The following is a 22848-nucleotide window of genomic DNA, read 5'->3' as shown; positions in this document are numbered from 1 at the left end:
AATGTTTTTTCGACTACCTAACCTAAACTAACCTAACTTTTTCGGTTACCTAACCCAACCTAACCTATAAAGATAAGTTAGGTTAGGTTAGGTATGGTTGGTTAGGTTCGGTCGTATATCTACGTTATTTTTAACTCCAATGAAGAAAAATTCCCTCATACATAATGAAATGGGTAGCTTTATCATTTCATAAGAAAAAATTAGAGAAAATATATTAATTCAGGAAAACTTGGCTTATTAGGCAAATCGGACTCTTGTACCTGTCTGGGCAGAGGAGTGTTGTTAACGCATATGTCGACCGTGCTCTCAGCCACAGCTCAGAATGGAAGCAAGTCGACGAAGAACTCTGTAGGGTAAGGCAGGTTCTAGTCAACAACGGCTTCTCCAATGGTTTCGTCGAAGACATCATAAGAAGGAAAGTGAAATGCCATGCAACCTGTGAAGAGACAACTAACACAACACCTAAACCCCCTATTAGACTATTTTACAGGAACTTCTTTTTCACAGCTCATAAAACGGAGGAAAGGGTCCTGAAAGATATTGTTAATAGGAACGTTATCCCTACAGACAAAAATCAGAGGATACAACTGACGATTTACTATAAAACCAGAAAAACGGCCAGCCTACTCATGAGAAACTCTCCAGACACAAAGCAGAACGCTTTAAAAGAGACCAACGTCGTCTATGCCTTCAAATGCCCTCTTGGGGACTGTAAGCTCCAAAAAACCCAGTATATAGGCAAGACAACAACATCTCTTTCTAGGCGTTTAACGATGCATAAGCAACAGGGCTCCATTAAGGAACATATAATCTCTTCCCACAACCAAACCATCGCCAGAGAAATCCTAGTAAACAACACAGAAATCATCGATAGATACAGCGATAGCAGGCGACTTGACGTTTGCGAGGCTCTACACATTAAGAAGTCAACACCAGCAATCAACAGCCAATTAATGCACAACTATATTCTACCCACCTCAAGACTCCGCTCCAATATAGAAGCATCAAGAAATATGGACCAATAGGCTTTCTACAATCACTTCTATTCAATACCCATTGTTTCGTGTTCTGTCTTGTGTTGATGAATTTAATACCCTATTAATACCACCTCACCCTATCCACCTCACTCAAATGTAGATATAAACAAATCGGAGATGTGTAAGTTCTATTCAGTTGTGTATGTGTAAACTAAAGTCTTTGAAAATGTAATAAGTTTTACGAAACGCGCTCAAGTGTCGCGTCAGACTAGAAATAAAAATGAATTTTGGAGAATTGATTTTTGAATTACCACCAACAGTGAAAAGAAATGTACGAAAGATTGAGAAAATTCGTGTTAGAATTATTAATCTTACTTTTTCGGTCATATTTAATAATATATATATATATATATATATATATATATATATATATATATATATATATATATATATATATATATATATATATATATATATATATATATATATATATATATATGTCGTACCTAGTAGCCAGAACGCACTTCCCAGCCTACTATGCAAGGCCCGATTTGCCTAATAAGCCAAGTTTTCATGAATTAATTGTTTTTCGACTACCTAACCTACCTAACCTAACCTAACCTAACTTTTTCTGCTACCTAACCTGACCTAACCTATAAAGATAGGTTAGGTTAGGTTAGGTAGGGTTGGTTAGGTTTGGTCATATATCTACGTAAATTTTAACTCTAATAAAAAAAAATTGACCTCATATATAATGAAATGGGTAGCTTTATCATTTCATAAGAAAACAATTAGAGAAAATATATTAATTCAGGAAAACTTGGCTTATTAGGCAAATCGGGCCTTGCATAGTAGGCTGAGAAGTGCGTTCTGGCTACTAGGTACGACATATATATATATATATATATATATATATATATATATTATATATAATATATATATATATATATATATATATATATATATATATATATATATATATATATATATATAATATACAATAAAGGTGAAAACATGGGGGATACATAAGGGATAAATGTGAGGTGAAACATAGAGGCTGCAGAAGGCTTATTGGCCCATACGAGGCAGCTCCTATCTAAACACACGCCGCATAGTAGGCCGAGAAGTGCGTTCTGGCTACTAGTTACGACATATATATATATATATATATATATATATATATATATATATATATATATATATATATGCAGGTAATCCAGCCTACAGTTGCAATTCCATACTTCAGTATAAATATTCCTTGGCATAAAAATGGTAATAAATCACCCACCTTTCACTGCGTCTTGCACGCTAATGACAACTAAACACTCTACCAACTCCCTACAAGTAGTTAATAATACTTCCTTTCCACATCTAGAAGTTCACCACCCTGACATCTTCAGGTTTTCCTAAAATCGTCTAACAGGGTCCTCCACAGCTCTCCCGGCTGCTACACCATGAAGTCTTCCTGAACAGCAATAGTGCTTCACCACTGGTATCACAGAAGCATGTGAAAGTTCACTTCACTGCTTCTCTACTCACGGCTTGAGGAGCTCTTCCTCACTGTATGGCTGCTCATCCACAGAGCTCAGTACTTTCGACAACCTTGGTGTCTCATCAACTACTTCCTCTCTGCTGGTTTCGAAGTTCTCAGCAACTCTTTCCCCAGACAAACCTGCAACTCATCCACATGCCAATAAAAATGTTTCCCTATAAACAGAAACAAAATAAACCACACAATTAATGTTTCCACCCAACATCTCTGTTTTCTACATGCTGTGAGCATGGACTCCCCTATCCAGGACGAATCCATCCTCCGCCTCCCGCTGAGCAGTTCCTCCGCCTGCCGCGGCAGGGCAGCTATTCCGACAGAAGCTGGGCTCCCTTAGTCACCCACCAGCGGTCAGACAGGGTGGACGTTCGCTCCGCCCTCCAGGTCGTTCCTCCATCTTTACTCTCTCATTTAGGCCTTCTGCCTTATCAAAACATGCCTAATATATCATTAAACATTCGCTACAATCACTGGGCACACGATCAACTATAGGCAATCACTGTAAACTAGTTAAATTTGGGCTTACCACAATAAGGTCTCCTGCAGGTCGCTCCTTGATGATGCCCGACCAGGGCACACACATTTTTTCAGAAACACAGAAACAGAAACATTTTTTTTTTCCACAGAAACATTTTTTCAGGGCCCCTGAAAATGTTTCTGGGCGGCTTCACAACTCTTCTTGCCATCCAGGACTTGAGACCACAACGTTCCTATCACGATTCCACAGCTGAAACGTCTGCACACTTTCTTCCTCTTGAAGGTATATCAACTAGGGCTGCCTCTCTAACAGGAGCTCACACGGAGATCGGCTTCCCCTCACGATGTCTGGTGCTCAAGTGGGGGTCAAAGCCCTCCAGAAGCGAGCCTCATACCTCTAGCAAACTCTCCACATCTCATGTCAAGTCATTTACTTATATTCTTGATCACTCTTAAACTATTTATCAAATCTAACCAATTATTTTATGTATGTATCATCATGTCTATATTTCTTAGACCTCCTAGTCAGGTCAGGCCTGATAGTATAATTCTCAAAGGGGAGACTCGTTTTTCAGCTACCTGGGATCATAAAAGTATGTGTGTATGTATGAATATGTGTATGTATTCACCTAGTTGTGCTTGCGGGGGTTGAGCTCTGCTCTTTCGGCCCGCCTCTCAACTGTTTCTAACTACTACTATTTTGTCCCCCCCCCCCCCCAGGAAGCAGCCCGTGACAGCTGTTTAACTCCCAGGTACCTATTTACTGCTAGGTAACAAGGGCACAGGGTGAAAGAAACTCTGCCCATTGTTTTCTCTCCGGCGCCTGGGATCGAACCCGGGACTAAAGGCAAGGCGTTTTCTGGGTCGGCCAGGCGACCCAGAAAACTTGCCCCCAGGCCAGTCGCCCCAGGGTGCTCGCCCCAGGCCAGGCGCCCCAGGGTGCTCGCCCCAGGTTGCTCACCCCAGGCCATGTTCCCCAGGGTGCTCGCCGCAGGCCAGGCGCCCCAGCGGGTTTGCCCCAGGCCAGGCGTCCAAGGGTCCTCGTCTCTGGCAAGTCGCACCAGGGGGCTCGCCCTAGGCCAGGCGACTCTGGGTGCTCGCCCCTGGCAATGTGCCCCAAAGTGCTCACCCCAGGTCATGTACCCCAGGGTCCTCGCCCCGCCAGGCAAGAGGTGGGAGTTGCCACCATCAAACTTTTACAATGTGTCTCTGATTTGCTTTTCTCTGATTTTTTCCGGTTATATTATTCAATAATATTATACGAAAAACGTATGTAATAAAATGTGTGGAACATCAGAATACTCAAATATATTCGCGTTACTAAGGTGCGCACTATATTATTAGCTTAGAACGATAAAACATATTGTGTTTCTTGCTATTACAGTGTATTAACACTTTGTATATAACTGTATACATTTTTATGCACGATTACAAATCACTAAATAGTTCTGGTGTGCTTAGTAATGTCATAAAATGTTGTCACCCTAGATCTGCATACTTTGTGCGAAATTGGAACTTCACGTATTGAATATATAATATTTCCTTCATATTTCCAATGTCTTTCTATGGTTTTTCATGTACAATGGTACTATGGTCTGTCAATAATATCATTTGTATCACTGAACATGTAGATCACAGTATGTATGTGCAAAGTATGCACAGATATTCGTTTCATTAAGACGTGCATTATATCATAATTTTCGACTAGTTTATTTTAGAAAGGAACATGAGATAACGTTTTACGAGACGTAAATGCGCCAAACCGCGGCTGTGTTCTGCCAATGTTTGCCTTTTGCTGTGAACGTCATAAACCAACATTGCGTTTGCTGTTGTTTAATTCCGCAAAATAATCGCAGTTATTTCTTTATTTCTTTAGAATTAAGTCATGCTGTGGGCACAAGCTGAACAGCTGTGTTGTGCTGCTGCACCGTGTGCTTCCACCCACGGTCACCCTTGCAGTAATGAGGGCCTTACACCCAGGAGTGCAGCCCACGATTTTTTCAAAGATGATGTCTGTTTACGGGATGATTGAGGAAGATAATATGAGCCACATGTATGCATTGGACTTTTAAATCATATACAATACATTAAATTATCCCTCACTGATTCACACAATATTATTTGGGGGGCCCTTCATAGCTGAGGGGACAGCGCTCTGGACTCGTAATCCTAGGGTCCGGGTTCGATCTCAGCTGATGGCAGAAACAAAATGGGTAGAGTCTCCTTCAATCTGATGCCTCTGTTAATTAGCAGTAAATAGGTACCAGGTAGTTAGACAGCTGTTACGGGCTGCTTCCTGTGTGTGTGTATTTGTATTCACCTAGTTGAGTTTGCAGGGGTTGAGCTCTGCTCTTTTGGCCCGCCTCTCAACTGTTACTAACTGCTTTTTTTTACACCCCCCCCCAGGAAGCAGCCCGTGACAGCTGACTAACTCCCAGGTACCTGTATACTGCTAGGTAACAGGGGCATTAGGGTGAAAGAAACTCTGCCCATTGTTTCTCGCCGGCGCCCAGAATCGAACCTGGGATTTTAGGATCACGCATCCAGCGTGCTGTCCGTTCAGCCACCGGCCCCAAATCACACACACACTGGTGTGTGTGTGTGTGTGTGTGTGTGTGTGTACTCACCTATTTGTACTCACCTATTTGTGCTTGCGGGGGTTGAGCTTTGGCTCTTTGGTCCCGCCTCTCAACTGTCAATCAACTGGTGTACAGATTCCTGAGCCTACTGGGCTCTATCATATCTACATTTAAAACTGTGTATGGAGTCAGCCTCCACCACATCACTGCCTAATGCATTCCATCCGTTAACTACTCTGACACTAAAAAAGTTCCTTCTAACGTCTCTGTGGCTCATGTGAGTACTCAGTTTCCACCTGTGTCCCCTTGTTCGCGTCCCACCAGTGTTGAATAGTTTATCCTTGTTTACCCGGTCGATTCCTCTGAGGATTTTGGAGGTTGTGATCATGTCTCCCCTTACTCTTCTGTCTTCCAGTGTCGTAAGGTGCATTTCCCGCAGCCTTTCCTCGTAACTCATGCCTCTTAGTTCTGGGACTAGTCTAGTGGCATACCTTTGGACTTTTTCCAGCTTCGTCTTGTGAATGACAAGGTACGGGCTCCATGCTGGGGCCGCATACTCCAGGATTGGTCTTACATATGTGGTGTACAAGATTCTGAATGATTCCTTACACAGGTTCCTGAACGCTGTTCTGATGTTAGCCAGCCTCGCATATGCCGCAGACGTTATTCTTTTTATGTGGGCTTCAGGAGACAGGTTTGGTGTGATATCAACTCCTAGATCTTTCTCTCTGTTCGTTTCATTAAGTACTTCATCTCCTATTCTGTATCCTGTGTTTGGCCTCCTATTTCCACCACCTAGTTTCATTACTTTGCATTTACTCGGGTTGAACTTCAACAGCCATTTGTTGGACCATTCACTCAGTCTGTCTAGGTCATCTTGTAGCCTCCTACTATCGTCCTCAGTTTCAATCCTCCTCATAATTTTTGCATCATCGGCAAACATTGAGCGAAACGATTCTATACCCTCTGGAAGATCATTTACATATATCAGAAACAGTATAGGTCCAAGGACTGACCCCAGCGGTACTCCACTCGTAACGTCTCGCCAATCTGAGACCTCACCCCTCACACTGACTCGTTGTCTCCTGTTACTTAGGTACTCCTGTATCCAACGGAGTACCTTCCCTTTCACTCCAGCCTGCATCTCCAGTCTTTTCACTAGCCTCTTGTGTGGCACTGTGTCAAAGGCTTTCTGACAATCCAAAAATATGCAGTCTGCCCACCCTTCTCTTTCTTGCCTTATTTTTGTTGCCTGGTCGTAGAATTCAAGTAACCCTGTGAGGCAGGACCTGCCATCCCTGAATCCATGTTGATGCTGTGTTACAAAGTTCTTTCGCTCCAGATGTTCCACTAGCTTTCTTCGCACAATCTTCTCCATCAACTTGCATGGTATGCAGGTTAGGGACACTGGTCTGTAATTCAGTGCCTCCTGTCTATCCCCTTTCTTGTATATCGGGACTACGTTAGCTGCTTTCCAAATTTCTGGCAGTTCCCCTGTTGCCAGTGATTTGTTATACACCATGGAGAGCGGGAGGCACAGTTCTTCTGCTCCTTCCTTTAGTATCCAAGGGGAAATTCCATCTGGACCTATAGCCTTTGTCACATCCAATTCTAGTAAACACTTCCTTACTTCCCCGCTGGTAATCTCAAACTCTTCCAGTGGTTCTTGGTTAGCTATTCCCTCTCTTATCTCTGGGATTTCTCCTTGCTCCAAGGTGAAGACCTCCTGGAATTTCTTATTCAGTTCCTCACACACTTCCTTGTCGTTTGTAGTGAATCCTTCTGCCCCTAACCTTAATTTCATAACCTGTTCCTTTACTGTTGTTTTTCTCCTGATGTGGCTATGCAGCAATTTAGGCTGAGTCTTTGCCTTGCTTGCGATGTCATTTTCGTATTGTCTTTCTGCCTCTCTTCTCATCCTAACATATTAATTCCTGGCATTCTGGTATCTTTCTCTGCTCTCCAGTGTCCTGTTATTCCTATAGTTTCTCCTTGCCCTTTTACTTTGCTGCTTAGCTAGCCTACATCTCTGATTAAACCATGGGTTTCTCATCTTCATTTCACTGTTTTCCTTTTGGACTGGGACAAACTTGTTTGCTGCATCCTTGCATTTTTGCGTGATGTATTCCATCATATCTTGGGCCGTCTTTTCCCTGAGCTCTGTTTCCCATGCTATATCTGCTAGGCATTTTCTTATCTCCTCATAGTTTCCCTTTCGGTATGCTAACCTTTTGGTTTCGGTATCCCTTCTCGAGTTCAATAACCCTTCTTCAATCAGGTACTCAAACACCAATACACTGTGGTCGCTCATTCCTACTGGGTCCTCAAAACTGATTTCTCTTATGTCAGAGTCGTTCAGGGTGAAAACCAGGTCGAGTCTCGCTGGTTCGTCGTTTCCTCTCATCCTTGTGGGTTCACTGACATGCTGGGTTAAGAAGTTTCTAGTCGCCACCTCCAGTAGTTTGGCTCTCCACGTATCCTCGCCTCCATGCGGTTCCTTGTTCTCCCAATCAATCCTGCCGTGATTGAAGTCCCCTATGATGAGCAGGTGGGATCTATTTCTACAGGCAGAAGAGGCTGCCCTCTCAATTATAGTGTTAACTGCCATGTTGTTGCTTTCGTACTCTTGACTGGGTCTTTTGTCATTTGGTGGAGGATTATATATTACTGCTACTACTATCCTTGGTCCTCCCATTGTCATGGTGCCTGCTATGTAGTCTCTGAAACCCTCACAGCCCGGGATAGCCATCTCCTTAAAACTCCATTCCTTTCTCATGAGTAGGGCCACTCCTCCTCCTCCCCTACCTTCCCTCTCTTTCCTTATTATTGTGTACTCCTGGGGAAACACGGCATTCGTTATGATTCCAGAGAGTTTTGTTTCAGTGAGTCCAATTACATCTGGGTTCACTTCTTGTGCTCTTTCCCTTAGTTCACTTGCCTTGCTTGTGATCCCATCTATGTTCGAGTACATTGCCCTGAAACTAACTCTCTTCTGCTTCTCCTCTGGGGAGGACCTGTGGGGTCTGGGGTGAGTGGGAGCTGGGAGGATCTGGTATGGGGAGACTGGTGGAGGAGGAAGGGCTTGGGGGGGTAGGGGGGAGGGGGAGGGTAGGGGGAGTGGGTGAGGGGGGAAGGGGGAGGGTAGGGGGAGTGGGTGAGGGGGGGAGGGGGAGGGTAGGGGGAGTGGGTGAGGGGGGGAGGGGGAGGGTAGGGGGAGTGGGTGAGGGGGGGAGGGGGAGGGTAGGGGGAGTGGGTGAGGGGGGGAGGGTTGGGGGGTGGGTTTTGGGGGGGCAATAAAGTGGGGAGGGCTTGGGGGGCGTGGGGGGAAAGGGAAGCCTGAGGTGGTTGAGGAAGAGGGGAGGGTTTTGGGGAGTGGTGGAGAGGGGAAGGCTCAGGTGGGGTGGGGGAGAGTGGGGAGCTTAGGGGGGTGGGGGAGAATGGAGGGCTTGTGGGTGGGAGGGACGGAAGGGCATGTGGGAGAAGGGAGGGCTTGGGGGATGGGGGAGAAGGGAGGTCCTGGGGGGAGGGGGGAGTGGGAGGAGGGGGGTGAGTGGGAGGAGAGGGGTGCCTTAGGTGGGTACTTAGTGTGGGGCTGACAGGGGTTGGGGCAGGTAGGGTGTCTGTTGGGTGGAATGAGGGGGTGGTGCCGCACTCCCTGTGGCTAATGCACTGTTTGAGGAGGGTTCCCCGTTTCCCTCTGGGATTGTAGGGATCGTGTGTGTGTGTGTGTGTGTGTGTGTGTGTGTGTGTGTGTGTGTGTGTGTGTGTGTGTGTGTGTGTGTGTGTGTGTGTGTGTGTGTGTGTGTGTGTGTGTGTGTGTGTGTGTGTGTGTGTGTGTGGAAAAAATAGTAGTAACAGTTGATTTATTGACAGTAGAAAGGCGGGCCGAAAGAGCAGAGCTCAACCCCTGCATGCACAACTAGGTGAATACAGAAAGGTGAGATACAGCGCGATCGTCCCTGTTTATCACATGTATTTGAAGGGCTGGTAAAAATTTAGTCTGGGAAGATTCATACTTCACGGTCGTCTGAGAGATCATTCAGACAGTCATGCCATGTCCGAATGAAAATGTCTTTTCATGATATGAAAATGTCTTAGAACTTTTTGTTGGTGAGAAAATAATCTAGAACTATGTTGGAGGGTTCTTGGATCCCATATACACTCGTCGTATTAATATTTTCTAGGGAATCATCATAGTCAGAGATATAGAGGTATCTCATTTTATAGAGTAGCTTTCTTGAGAGATAACTGAATCTGGTCTGTTCTTACTCTCCTATTCAAGGTTATGTTTGCAGAAAAGTGGAGTGACCTATTCGCACTTATTAAATTTTCCCTTGGTTAGTTCTTGTGGTTAAGTCCAAAGGAGTGTATAGTATTCTAAAATCTGAAATTTCCTGAGAGCTGCACTCTTTCTTTAGTGTCCTCGATCACGACAGGAAACCAGCAGCATTTCTAAGGTCCTCCCATTGTTCCTGATGAAGATTATTTACAATTGGATCTTGAACTGATGGGATTTCTTAGATTTTAGAACTTTGCCAGATAGGCAGTTTCATGAGTATAACCCTATTGGTGAGACATAGCTCTCGTTTTCTGTTCTACCTTGTGGGTTGTTGAACATGAAACTGTTGGGTAATGACCGGCAAACTATTTTAGGTTGACACAACTTACCTGGAAAGTTTTTGAAATGTGTGGCAACATTCGTTTTAAAATATAAGATACGTTATTGTGTGTAGTCATAAATAGGTTGGCACAACTTACTGCACAACGTTGGCTAAACCAAATTTGAGACCTTGTGGCAACCTTAAATATTGTATACAAGTAGTTTTCGTGATTGATGGTATTAATATAAAATGTAGACAAAATATGAGTAGAAATGAAAAGGAGGAGCATATAAAGGTGGGTTAAAATTTTTGTAGCATGACAAGTTCATATCAAGGTTGGATAGGTTTTTATGCCTAGGAGCACATTACTGATGCATCATGGCCCATACTCAGTAATACTCAATATGCCACTGCACACAAATCTCCCTCTGGCTAACCTAAATTAGCTCATTAAAGAAATAACAAGTATCTTAATTAAAACATTTAATTATGAATTTTAGAATACATAAATACCTAGCACTGAAGAGCGGTATTGTTGACTGAGGGGCGACGACTCTCCTGGGATCGCATGTGACCCGGTAACCCGACACCAAAAAACAGCGAAGTGGGATGGCATCCTTACACCTTCTTCAAGCACCAAATGTGGCCAATGAAGCAGAATGTATTGTGAAGGATGTCGTATTGGAGGCTGTTATCTCTCACACTTGCCCCGTCAAGGAAAAGGGTGATGAACCGTGTTGTTGTCAATTTAGGGGATACGACAATCGAGGGATTGAATGAGCCTGAAGAACTGCGTTGTTGTTGTCGTTGGCGACAAGGGCGCCAGACGACCTACAGATCGGAAGTATCTTGGCTTACCTTTAAAGGGTAAATCATAAAGCCTAATGGCTAAATAAACGTCGCCTGTTGCCGTAAACAAACTTGCCTTGCGGCGAATAAACACACGGATAGGCAGATAGTTGGGAGCCCCAGGAGTGCCTCAGGGAGGTAAGCACAGGACCATTCCCACACAGGGAACACTGGGTACCAAACCAATAATTCGGCCGCTGTCTAAAATGCAAAAAAAGTCATCCAGTGCTTCTCAGCAGAGCACAAGCCTACCGCTCAACATGTCTAAGGAAACTCCAAGCCCACCAAGACCTGCCAACTCCCAGCACCTCGGCGCACACCGTCTCCCTGCCTAAAGAACCAGCCAGAAAACGTTCAAAATCTTTCAACTGTTTTTTGACCCCAAGAGATATATGCGCCAGGCATAGTAACAATCCGGACCATTGAACAGGTATGCCAGATGGCAGTATCAAAATTCTTAGGCTAAAATCGCAAAACAGAATATAATTGGAGAGCTTCCAGGGGGAGCAGGTATCCAGACCTCCGCTCATCATTAGGGTTCATTCAGGAGGCGTGAAGAACCGTGTCGAGAGTATTATAAGCCAACCGACATTCAAAACTTGTCTACGTTACTCAACGTGTCATAATGAAACGTAAATTACCATAACTTAATCCAACTGAACCTTATGAAGCCTTACTTGAGCTAATACATACTAACCTAATAATATACTGTGTATATGGCTTAATAATAAAGTAAATATGTGTGTTGTCGAACCATTTTGTGTACAATTAGATCATACACAATGCCTGATTCTTTGACAAAAAATAGTTGACTTCTGTTTATTAGTCACAATTCAGGCCGTACCTTACAGTTTGGAATAAAACTTAAGACATCACGGAAGAAAGATTAAATATCAGTCTTCATTATCCTTCATATTAAAATTATAAAAGATGTTCAAAATTATATTACACAGGTACCAATTAGTTACATCAAATATATATATACGTTGTAAAAGCATATTATAATGTAGAAACAGATTTAATATTTACACGCACAATCTTTACAATAAATGAATACATACATTGTATATATAATAAAACTAGAGCCTCAAATTGGGTAATATTATTTAACTTTTTTTTTATTTATATATTTACATGCAAAGCATGTTCACAAGTACAATAAAACAGAAAAAAAACTAAACAAACAACGCACAAAATCACCGGCCTGAGGGGCCTATAGGAAGACATAAACATGTAGTACAATCAAACTAACATAAGGGCATATAACAACAAAAAATAAAATATACAAGCATAAAATAACCAGAACAGGAACCAACACAGACAGCCAAGCAGCCCGAAGGGCTCTCAACAAATGACAAACAAGCACATAGAGAGTACAATATGTCATTTACAAACCAGAACAGGCCCACGCAGGAGCCAGGAAGAAACACCCACACCACACACAAGCACACAAAGGCACATCCCCGTGCACGCAGGCACCGGGAAGAAAACCACTCACACACCCACACAGAGGGCAAAGAACAAGCAGAACAAAGACAAACAAGCAGACAACGGACAACACAAACACACACCAACTACACCGATAACTCATACTTATCCAGGTACTCTTCTGCCGGAAATCGCAAACAACACGCCTCCAAAAGCAACAGGACGTCATTCGAGACAGTAATACCAGGAAGCGCAAGCGGATTTGGCATTAACTCAGGGACATCGACAATAAAGCACTGACCCCCCAGAACCCAGATGGAAGAAGGGCTCCAGGAACAGGATGCACCCGGTCAATAATGTCGAACTGCAATGGGTGAACCTTATCATACGCTTCCCCGGAGGCCAAGATGAGCGGTAAACGGGGCGTCCCAGGGGGCCGAGGCCCAGGCAGCGCAACACGGCACGCACCAGGCCCCACCTCGACCTCCTCACTGGCCCTATCGCCAACCACAGGAGGGCGCACCGGCTGGGATCCTCCATGGCGGACATCCTTCCTGAGCACCATGACGATGCTACGGCCAGCACCAGCACCCACATCATCGACATCAGGAGGAGCAACCACCCCCCACTGTGGAGAATCCCCTGCAGGAGAGAAAACAGACGGTAAGTCGGAGAAACTGGCATCTGCAGCCAGAGGAACATGGACCTCCGCCACCACCTTTGCAGTAAAAAGTGATGCACCCGGTACCTCCCCGTCGACGTCGGAAGACGCACAGTTGCTGAAGTCCCCCACATCGGCCCATGTAGAAGAAGAACGGCGCAAACGTTTGGGCACCGGCTGCAAACTATCAGAACCAGAGACAGAGTCAGAAACATGGGCAACATGGGCCGGGCGCACAGACGCATGCTGCAGAACAGCAGCAGCCTCTACCACAGGGGGAACCAGGCCCAACACAGTAGGAGACCCAGCATCCACCTCCTCCTCCAGCACGGCCGGGTCACACGGCGAAGACAACACGACAGGTGCAGCAGCAGGAGAAGACGAAGAAGGCGATGGCGGGCTCGGGAGCATCAAGGACATCAACAGGATCAGGACGACTAACCAACGGCAGCACAACTTCCGGTGGAGTGGCGACAACAGCTGCAGGTGCGTCGGGTGACACAGGGGCGCCCCAGCAGCGAACGGAACTGCCACATCTGCACCCATGGAATCCCTCTCCACAGGGAGCGGCGGATATTCGCCACAGAAAACAGTCATTCTTTAAGAAAAAAATAATGGCTCCACTGTCACACCTGTTCCCTCTCTTTCCCCTTCTCCCCTCCCTCCGGTCTCCTACCCTCTCAGCTAGGGGAACCCCTCCCTCCTCAACATATCCGTGGCATGTAGGGGGAGGGGCGACCCTCCCCCTCAACATATCCTTAACATAACCTACATAGTCGTATCTATCTATCTACACACAGGATTAACTTTACGGTGCTTACCCATACATATTCATCTACTACTATTCCTGTCTTCTTCTTCTCCTCGTCCTTTACTCCCCCCTACATGACCGCATACCAACCACATAGACTCCCTCCACCCCCAACATAACCCACGATCAAAGGGTCCCGCGCAGCCGGATGCAGGCATCCGCCACGTGCCAAAACATCCGGGGAATCCCCATAGACCCTATTGGGACTATGCACCTGTGCTCACCTGAACAGGGGGGCTTAATGAGCTCACCTGCTCAGGTGCTGCGTACGGTTCTAGGCGTACTTTACACTACTTAGGTTCTGTTGGTAATTATTTTTAGTAAGTAAGTGAAGCAAATTATAGAGTTGCTATTTGAACAGAGGTCATCAGTGAAGCACCTCTCAGGAAATGTTCGATTGCCATCAGTTGTGATTCGTGTGTAAAGTGTTTTCAATTCCCGCCGAAGCCGTAAATGCCAAAACTGTTAAATTTAAAAAAAAAATACTGGAAAAGATCATCAGGACAAATGTAGGGGACTTCGACAAGCCCCAGGCTTCTCGAGGACAGGAAGTGTTAGTGGCCATCAGGTAAGGTAGGCCAGGAAATTAATAAACAAGGGCTTAGGTTGATGGATTAACCAACTTTTTTACCTTTTCATGAGGACTGGCTGAGACGCGTCCAGGTAACTAAGTCTAGACGGTCTCGCAGTTTTCAGACCAGAATCTGAATCTCCAATGACCAAAAACAATAAAGTATTATTACCCTAATAATGTACATTCCATCTCATATTTCTTATCAAAGACCCTATTTTCTCTTCCCCTTTGATTTGATTAAATTGCAAAATGACTTAAAGATTAATATATTCATGCATGTCTCGATATCTTGGCTTTATTAGCCTTCTGTTCTGAGTTATTTATTTCTCAATTAACTTCCCCTTATAATTTTTTCTCACAGATTTACTTGACTAGTCGATCCAAGTGAATAAATATCTCTATGCTTTGTCTCTCCTCCTCCCGTCCTAAGCATTGCCCACAAGCGCTTTCATCACTAAGGTGACCTGGCTCACTTGAGGATATGAGCTTGGTAGACGAAAATAAAGTAATACACTAGGTTGTACACTCGCAAGACTGCTCTCCTAGTTACTTACATCAACCCATATACCAAATTTTTATCTGTAACGGTTAAATAGATACAGACTGACTCATCCTATGTTTCCTCATTGCTCATGGAACGACTATTGAGTTAAAAAATAAATTTGGTGCTTTCGGCAATTGACCTCTACTAAGTCGCTGGTCGTAAAGCCAAAAAAGTGAGTAAAGAGATAAATTATTCCATGAATTGATAAAGGCACTTCAGATGCATATTTAATTATAATAAAGTTCCACCTTACAGACCAGCTGATTGTCTGGGCTACCGGAGGCTAGGATTCAACGCCAGTGGAGTCTATGATATATATCCCATTAGGTGAGTTATTATTTTATCGAACACTGTTTCTTTATCTCCTAAAAATGATATCCTTTTATGATTTGGATCTTAGTATAGCCACTGATGAATGACTCACTGACTCTTAATGAAACACACAAGCACCCACATATAAATGCTTCCTGGGGATGTGTGTATGTGTGCGTGTGTTAGAAATATGAGTAGTAAACATAATAGAGGGGAAAACAATTTATCAGTTAGAAAGGCGGGAGTCCAAGAGCTAATAGCTCTATTCTGCAGGAACAAACAGTAAACATAAATAATAACCACAGGTACACACACAATTACGCACGCGCGTACCAAGGCTCATTCCATAATTGCAAAGGATGTGGTATGAAGAAAGGATGATAAAGGAACTGGACTTAATGTTGTTAGAAAAAAAGGCCCAGAGAGGAAACGTGTAAAATACTTTTGGTGATTAACTGAGAGAAAAATAAGGATATGATCACAATGAATACCATTAGAACAAGAGGGCAAAAATAGAAGCTCTTGGAACATAAGAGCAAATGGAAACAGATATTCACAAACTTTCTTTTAGCATACGAGTAAAGAGAAAATGTAATGAATTCAATCAGTAGATAATAGAAGGAAGCTGGCCGAGGTGACCCCTCCACCCGACCCAGGGAGTCGTACGTTATTCCCCTCATCATGACAAAGTGAAGCTCTTGAGGGGATGTGTAATATTGTTAATCATCTAAAGAGAAAGATCCTTGGGAGATTCAAGACACTAGCTTCTGTCACATTGGAGACTGATATGTGATCCTAAGGTATTTGTAATTAAGCTTCCAACCATTCATCAAGTTTCACTTGCTAATCTTTGCTGATGTTGACTGCCCTTTATTGGATGTAAAGTAGTAAAATAAATTTTTCTAATAATATAAAATACTGTGATTATTATCTGGGTATATTAATAAAAAGCTAGTGATGTCGTATAGGTTAACATTAGGAATTTGTTTGTAAACTCTATTTTAGCTGTAGACAGAAATATTCAAATGAAGGGATCAAAGAGGCATGGCATTCTGCAAAGAGGAGTTGGCACAAAATTTCCTAACTGCACATTATCTGCTAACTATTGTTTTATACTAAATGATTCACATCATGGATTTACTAATGATTCTTCATGTTTTATAAATTTGCTCTCGTTGTTGTCCTGCATTAATTAATCTGTAGACAGCGGAGAGGATGGCTAAACTGTGTACGTGGAATTAAAGCAATTCCGTTTGCATTGCTTCGCAAAAGATTCATTAGAAATGAATAGGATTACGGTATGAGGCAGAGAGGTATTTGGAGTTGAATCAGGGCATGGTTATTAAGAAACAAACAAAAGGTCGTTGTTAATGTAAGGAAATCAAAGTTCAAAACTTTTCTACCGTTCTTCACAATGAACAACATAGAGAAGCAAAGCAAAGTACTGGTATTTGATACAAACTACTCATGAGGGTGCAAATGGACAACAAGAACGCCTGGTTGGCGTTCCCTAAAATATCACTGACAAGTCTAAACCCATGGTGATTGGACCACCAACCTGTACCCCCCCCCCCCTCGAAACTTGATCCTTGCTCGAGTTTTCTGCATCCTCGTCCCAGTCTTCCATCCCATGCTTAGCCGCCCTAGGGTCTTGAATTGGATTGGATTCGAGACAACCTGGCAAGATATTGAATGAGAGTGAATAATCTATCTATGTTTACTCTCTGAAGAGACATTGTAGGAATAATATTACCATTATTATATTACCAGCCCTCACATGAAAATCTATATGGCCAGTGGTGAAAAACAAGGATGGGACTACAAAAATAACAAAATGTTTCATAGGGTTGTAACTAAATAAGCAATTACAATATGTGAAGCCTCAACACACTAAAGTTGTCATATGAAAAATTCATGGATGTATTCAGTGTTGGAATGTATAAAAGTTACACAAATTTAAAGAATAAAACATAATAATATTAATGTTAAAAAACGTAACGGGTCTAACTGAGAGCGTCTGTATATAAGCTACAATCTAGTTCCTATCGCACGATGTTCTGTCCATAGCAACCAGGAATGTTCAGTAAGCCATCTTCAGAATATGTTCATTCCATCCAGTGGCCAATCCCAAAGACGATTTATTAACTTTAATGGGCTACTCATTCAAAATAGGAATTTTCTCATATATATTTTTTATTTTTTTATTATGTATTAGCTTACTTTGACTATTTAGATATAGCTTAGGTTAGATGTTTATGTTCTGACACAATTATTTGTATTTGCAGTAAATAGGTTACGTATTTATAGTTGTCATTCATTCAGAGGTCATCAGCGAGTGTTCAATGAATGTTGGTCTGACGTATGTGGTATACAAAGTTCTGAATGATTCCTTACAAAAGTTTCTAAAGGCCGTCTTTATGTTGGCCTACCTAGCATATGCCGCTGATGTTATCCTTTTGATATGGGCTTCAGGGGACGGGTTTGGCGTGATATTATCCCCCAAGTCTTTCTCTCTCTCTAACACTTGAAGAATTTCATCTCCAAAGTGATACGTTGTTTCTGCCCTCCTGCTCCCTACACCTATCTTCATTACATTACATTTGCTTGGGTTAAACTCTAGCAACTATTTGCTCGACCATTCTTTCAGTTTGTCCAGATCTTCTTGAAGCCTTAAGCAGTTCTCCTCTGCCTTAATCCTTCTCAAAATTTTGGCATTGTCAACAAACATATAGAGGAATGAGTCTATACCCTCTGGGATATAATTTACGTATATCAGAAACAGGATAGGTCCGAGTACAGAGCCCTGTGAGACTCCACTGGAGACTTCACGCCAATCTGAGGTCTCATCCCTCACGGTAACTATCTGCTTCCTATTTCTTAGGAGCTCCCTTATCCACTGGAGCACTTCACCAGTTACTCCTGCCTGTCTCTCCAGTTTATGTACCAGCCTTTTATGGGTTACTGTGTCAAAGGCTTTCTGACAGTCCAAGAATATGCTGACCGCCCAGCCTTCTTTTTCTTTCTTCACCTTTGTCACCTGGTCGTAGAATTCTATTAAGCCAGTAAGGCAAAATTTATCCTCCCTGATCCCATGTTGGCGATTTGTCACGAAGTCCCGTCTCTCCAGACATGTTACTAAGTTTTTTTTCACGATCTTCTCCATGCATTCTCCATGCATTCTCCATGCATGGTATACAAGTAAAGGACCGTAATTTGGCCAGTAGTTCAGTGCCTCTTGTCTGTCACACTCTTTGTATATTGGGACCACATTAGCTGTCTTCCATATTTCTGGTAGGTCTCCTGTCTCGAATGACCTACTGTACACTATGGAGAGTGTACAATAGGTACAACTTGTTATAACAAGTTGTACTCACTTGCTATAGCAAGTAAAGTACCTCTGCACACTCCTTCAATATCCACAGTGTGATTCCGTCTGGACCAACAGCTTTTCTCACATCCAGATCCAACAGGTGTCTTTTGACCTCGTTTCTTGTAATTTCAAACGCTTCCAAGGCCGTCTGGTATACTGCCACCTCTCCTAGCGCAGTGACCTCACCTCGTTCTGTTGTGAAAACCTCCTGGAACTTCTTGTTGAGTTCTTCACACACCTCTTTTTCTGAATAGATGTCCTCACCCGTTCAAAGTTTCATCACCTGTTCTTTCACCGTTGTTTTCCACGTGATGTGACTGTGGAGTAGCTTTGGTTCGGTCTTGACTTTTCTTGCTATATCATTTTCATAATTTTTCTCTGCTTCTCTTCTCACACTAACATACTCATTCCTGCTTCTCTCGTATCATTCTCTGCTTTCTGGTGATCTGTTATTTCAAAAGTTCCTCCACGCCCTTTTGTTCAATTCCTGTGTTTCCATACATGCCCTATTAAACCATGGATTCTTCTTTTACTTCTCGGGTTTTTCCTTTTGGGCCGGGATAAACCTGTTTACTGCATCCTGACATTTTTGGGTGACATAGTCTATCATGTCTAGTACAGACTTAGCTCTGAGGTCTGTGTCCCATGGTATATCCCTTAGGAAACTTCTCATCTCATAATTCCTAGTTCTTTTTTGGGGAGGGAGACAAATCCTAGCTCTACCAGGTACTCAAAGATCAGTACACTGTGATCACTCATTCCCAAGGGTGCTTCCAACTTAACTTCTCTTATATCCCACTCATTTAGGGTAAATATCAGATCAAGCATGGCTGGTTCTTCTTCCCCGCTCATTCTTGTCAGTCCCTTGGTAAGTTGGCTTAGAACGTTTCTTGTTGTCACGTCAAGCAGCTTAGCTCTCCAAGTGTCTGGTCCTTCATGTGGGGTCTCTGTTCTCCCAATCTGTCTCACCGTGGTTGAAGTCTCCTATGATTAATAGTCCAGATATATTCCTGCTAGCGACAGAAGCTGCTCTCTCTATTATGTTAATGGTGGCTATGTTGTTTATATCATATTCCTGTCTAGGTCTTCTGTTATTTGGTAGTGGCCTATATATGACAACGACTATTTCCTCACAACACAGTAGTCCTGTGGAAGCACTGCATTTTATGGTTTTTGTTAGCTTTGTTTCTTTGTTTCTGTAATACATGTTCTCCAAGTTCATTCGTTTTATTTGTAATCCCATCTATGTTAGTGTACATTGCCTTGAGACTCACATTTTTCTGTTCCTTCTCATGTCCTTTTTTTTGGTGGGCGTTCTGTTGTTGGGGGAAGCTGTTCCATAAGTATGCGGATTTTAGGTGGATAACAGGGTCTCAGAGGATACTGGGGTGAGGGGTAGGAGGTCAAGACCGAACCAAACTTTTTTTAAATTTTCCCACATATTGTAATTGGCTCTTCCTTGCTTTAATAATCTCCTTTGTGGTCTCATTTGAAAACACTATCTTTATCATGCGATCTCTGTCCTTGTTATACCAGCCCAACCTGAAATCCTTTTCAATGCATTGTTATGCCCCTTCTATCTCTAGCCCCTTTAGTATTTCATTCACTGCTGCTCAGTCCTTATCATTCCTTTCCGTCCTATTGGAGCCCTCCTGCTCTTTAATACCTACAGCTACCACAGATCTTTTTCTTTCCATCAGCTAACTAGTGGGCGTTGCTGCTTCCTGTGATGTGGCTGCTTTCGTGGTTACCTCCATCAATGTGGGCATTGCTTCCGAGTTCTTTTTCAGCATTTCTGTAAATGTTATACAATGGCATTTTTTTCCAATGTACCATTTCTATCTTCTCTTTGGATGATTATCTGAATCTCAGCCTCAGTCTGAGTGAATACTCACCTAGTTGTGCTTGCGGGAGTTGAGATTTGGCTCTTTGCTCAACCGTCAATCAACTGCTGTACAGACTTCTGAGCCTACTGGGCTCAATCATATCTACATTTGAAACTTTGTATGGAGTCAGCCTTCACCACATCACTTCCTAGTGCATTCCATTTACTAACTACTCTGATACTCATAAAGTTCTTTCTAATGTCTCTGTGACTCATTTGGGTACTCAGCTTTCACCTGTGTCCCCTAGTGAGTGTTCCACCCATGCTGAATAGTTTATCTTTATCCACCCTGCCAATTCTCCTGAGAATTTTGTAGGTGGTTATCACCTTACTCTTCTGTTTTCCAGGGACGTGAGGGTCAGCTCCTTTAGCCTTTCCTCATAGCTCATACCTCTCAGTTCCGGGATGAATCTGGTGGAATATCGCTGAATCTTCTCTAACTTTGTCTTGTGTTTAACTAGGTATGGACTCCAGACTCGAGATGCATATTCCATGATTGGTCTGACATAAGTGGTATACAGGGTCCTGAACGATTTCTTACACAAGTTTCACAAGGCAGTTCTTTTGTTGCCCATCCTAGCATATGCCGCTGATGATATCCTTTTGATGTGGGCCTCTGTTGCAAGTTCGGTGTGATATCAATCCCCAGATCTTTCCCTCTATTTGTCTCTGGCAGGATTTCAGATCCCAGATGGTACCTTGTGTTCAGCCTTCTGCTCCCTTCGCCTAATTTCATTACTTTACACTTTCCTGAGTTGAATTTAGCAGCCATTTTCTAGACCATTCATCCAGCTTGTCCAGGTCATCCTGTAGTCTGTGTCTATCTTCATCTATCTTGAGTCTTCTTATAATTTTTACATCATCAGCAAACATTGAGAGGAATGAGTCTATACCCTCCGGAAGATTGTTTTCATATATTAGAAACAGAATGGGTCCAAGTACTGAGCCCTGTGGGACTCCGCTGGTGACATCTCGCCACTCTGATGTCAAACCCTTCACAGTTACTCGCTGTTTCCTGTTGCTTAAATACTCAATATCCACTGTAGCACCTTCCCTTTTACTCCTGTCTGTTGCTCCAACTTTTTTAACAGCCTTTTATGAGGTACTGTGTCAAAGGCTTTCTGACAGTCCAAGAAAATGCAGTCTGCCCACCCTTCTCTTTCTTGCCTAATTTTTGTGAATTCTATTAAACCTGTGAGGCACGATTTACCATCTCTGAACCCATGTTGGTGGTGTGTTACAAAGCTATTTCCCTCCAGATGCTCTTTGAGCCTTTTCCTCACAATCTTCTCCATCACCTTGCATGGTATACAAGTTAGGGAAACTGGCCTGTAGTTCAGTGCCTCTTGCCTGTCACCCTTTTTGTATATTGGGACTACGTTAGCTTTCTTCCAACTTTCCGGCAGGTCTCCTGTTTCTAGTGACTTGTTATGCACCATAGAGAGTGGCACACTTAGTGCTTCTGCACCTTCCTTTAGTATCCATGGTGAGATTCTGTCAGGCCCAACAGCCTTTATCAAAATTCATCTCCAACATATTCCTTTTGACCTCATCACTGGTGACATTAAATTCCTCCAAGGTTGCTAGACTTGCCTCCTCCTCATTTAGTGCAGGGGCTTCTTCTTGTTCCTTTGTAAAAACCTCCTGGAATCTCTTGTTGAGTTCTTCATACACCTCTTTGTCATTCTCTATGTATCTGTTCTCCCCTTTTCTCAGTTTCATCACTTGTTTCTTCACTGTTGTTTTCCTCCTGATGTGGCTGTGAAACAATTTTTGTTGGGTCTTGGCTTTACTCACGATGTCATTTTCATACTGCCTCTCTGCTTCCCTCCTCACTCTGAGGTACTCATTTCTGGCCCTCTGGTATCTCTCTCTCTCTGCTTTCTGGTGGTCTGTTATTTCTGTAGTTTCTCCATGTGCTTTTATTCAGGTAGTTGGGGGGGGGGGTAGTTGTACTTACCTAGTTGTGTTTGCGGGGGTTGAGCTCAGCCTCTTTGGACCCTCCTTTCAACTGTCAATCAACTGATGTATAGGTTCCTGATTCTACTGGGCTCTATCATATCTGCACTTGAAGCTGTGTATGCAGTCTGCCTCTGCCATATCACTTTCTAATGCATTCCATTTATCTACTACTCTGTCACTGAAAAATTCCTTCTAACGTCGCTATGGCTCATTTGAGCACTCAATTTCCACCTATGTCCCCTATTGCGTGTGCCCCTTGTGTTAAATAG

General features: G+C 43.2%; 1 protein-coding gene across 1 annotated transcript in view; it reads left to right on the top strand.

Annotated features, from left to right (window-relative positions):
- Nucleotides 1-22848, top strand: part of LOC123756153 (techylectin-5B) — a 106332-nt gene that overhangs the window by 13393 nt on the left and 70091 nt on the right. The window contains exon 2 of the mRNA XM_069336567.1: nt 15306-15377. Within this exon, the coding sequence (XP_069192668.1) occupies nt 15306-15377 (72 nt within the window). The remainder of the gene's footprint in view (nt 1-15305; nt 15378-22848) is intronic.

This window comes from Procambarus clarkii, chromosome 36, assembly GCF_040958095.1.
Source record: "Procambarus clarkii isolate CNS0578487 chromosome 36, FALCON_Pclarkii_2.0, whole genome shotgun sequence".
Taxonomy (NCBI): domain Eukaryota; kingdom Metazoa; phylum Arthropoda; class Malacostraca; order Decapoda; family Cambaridae; genus Procambarus; species Procambarus clarkii.
This window is presented reverse-complemented; position numbering and strand designations above follow the sequence as displayed.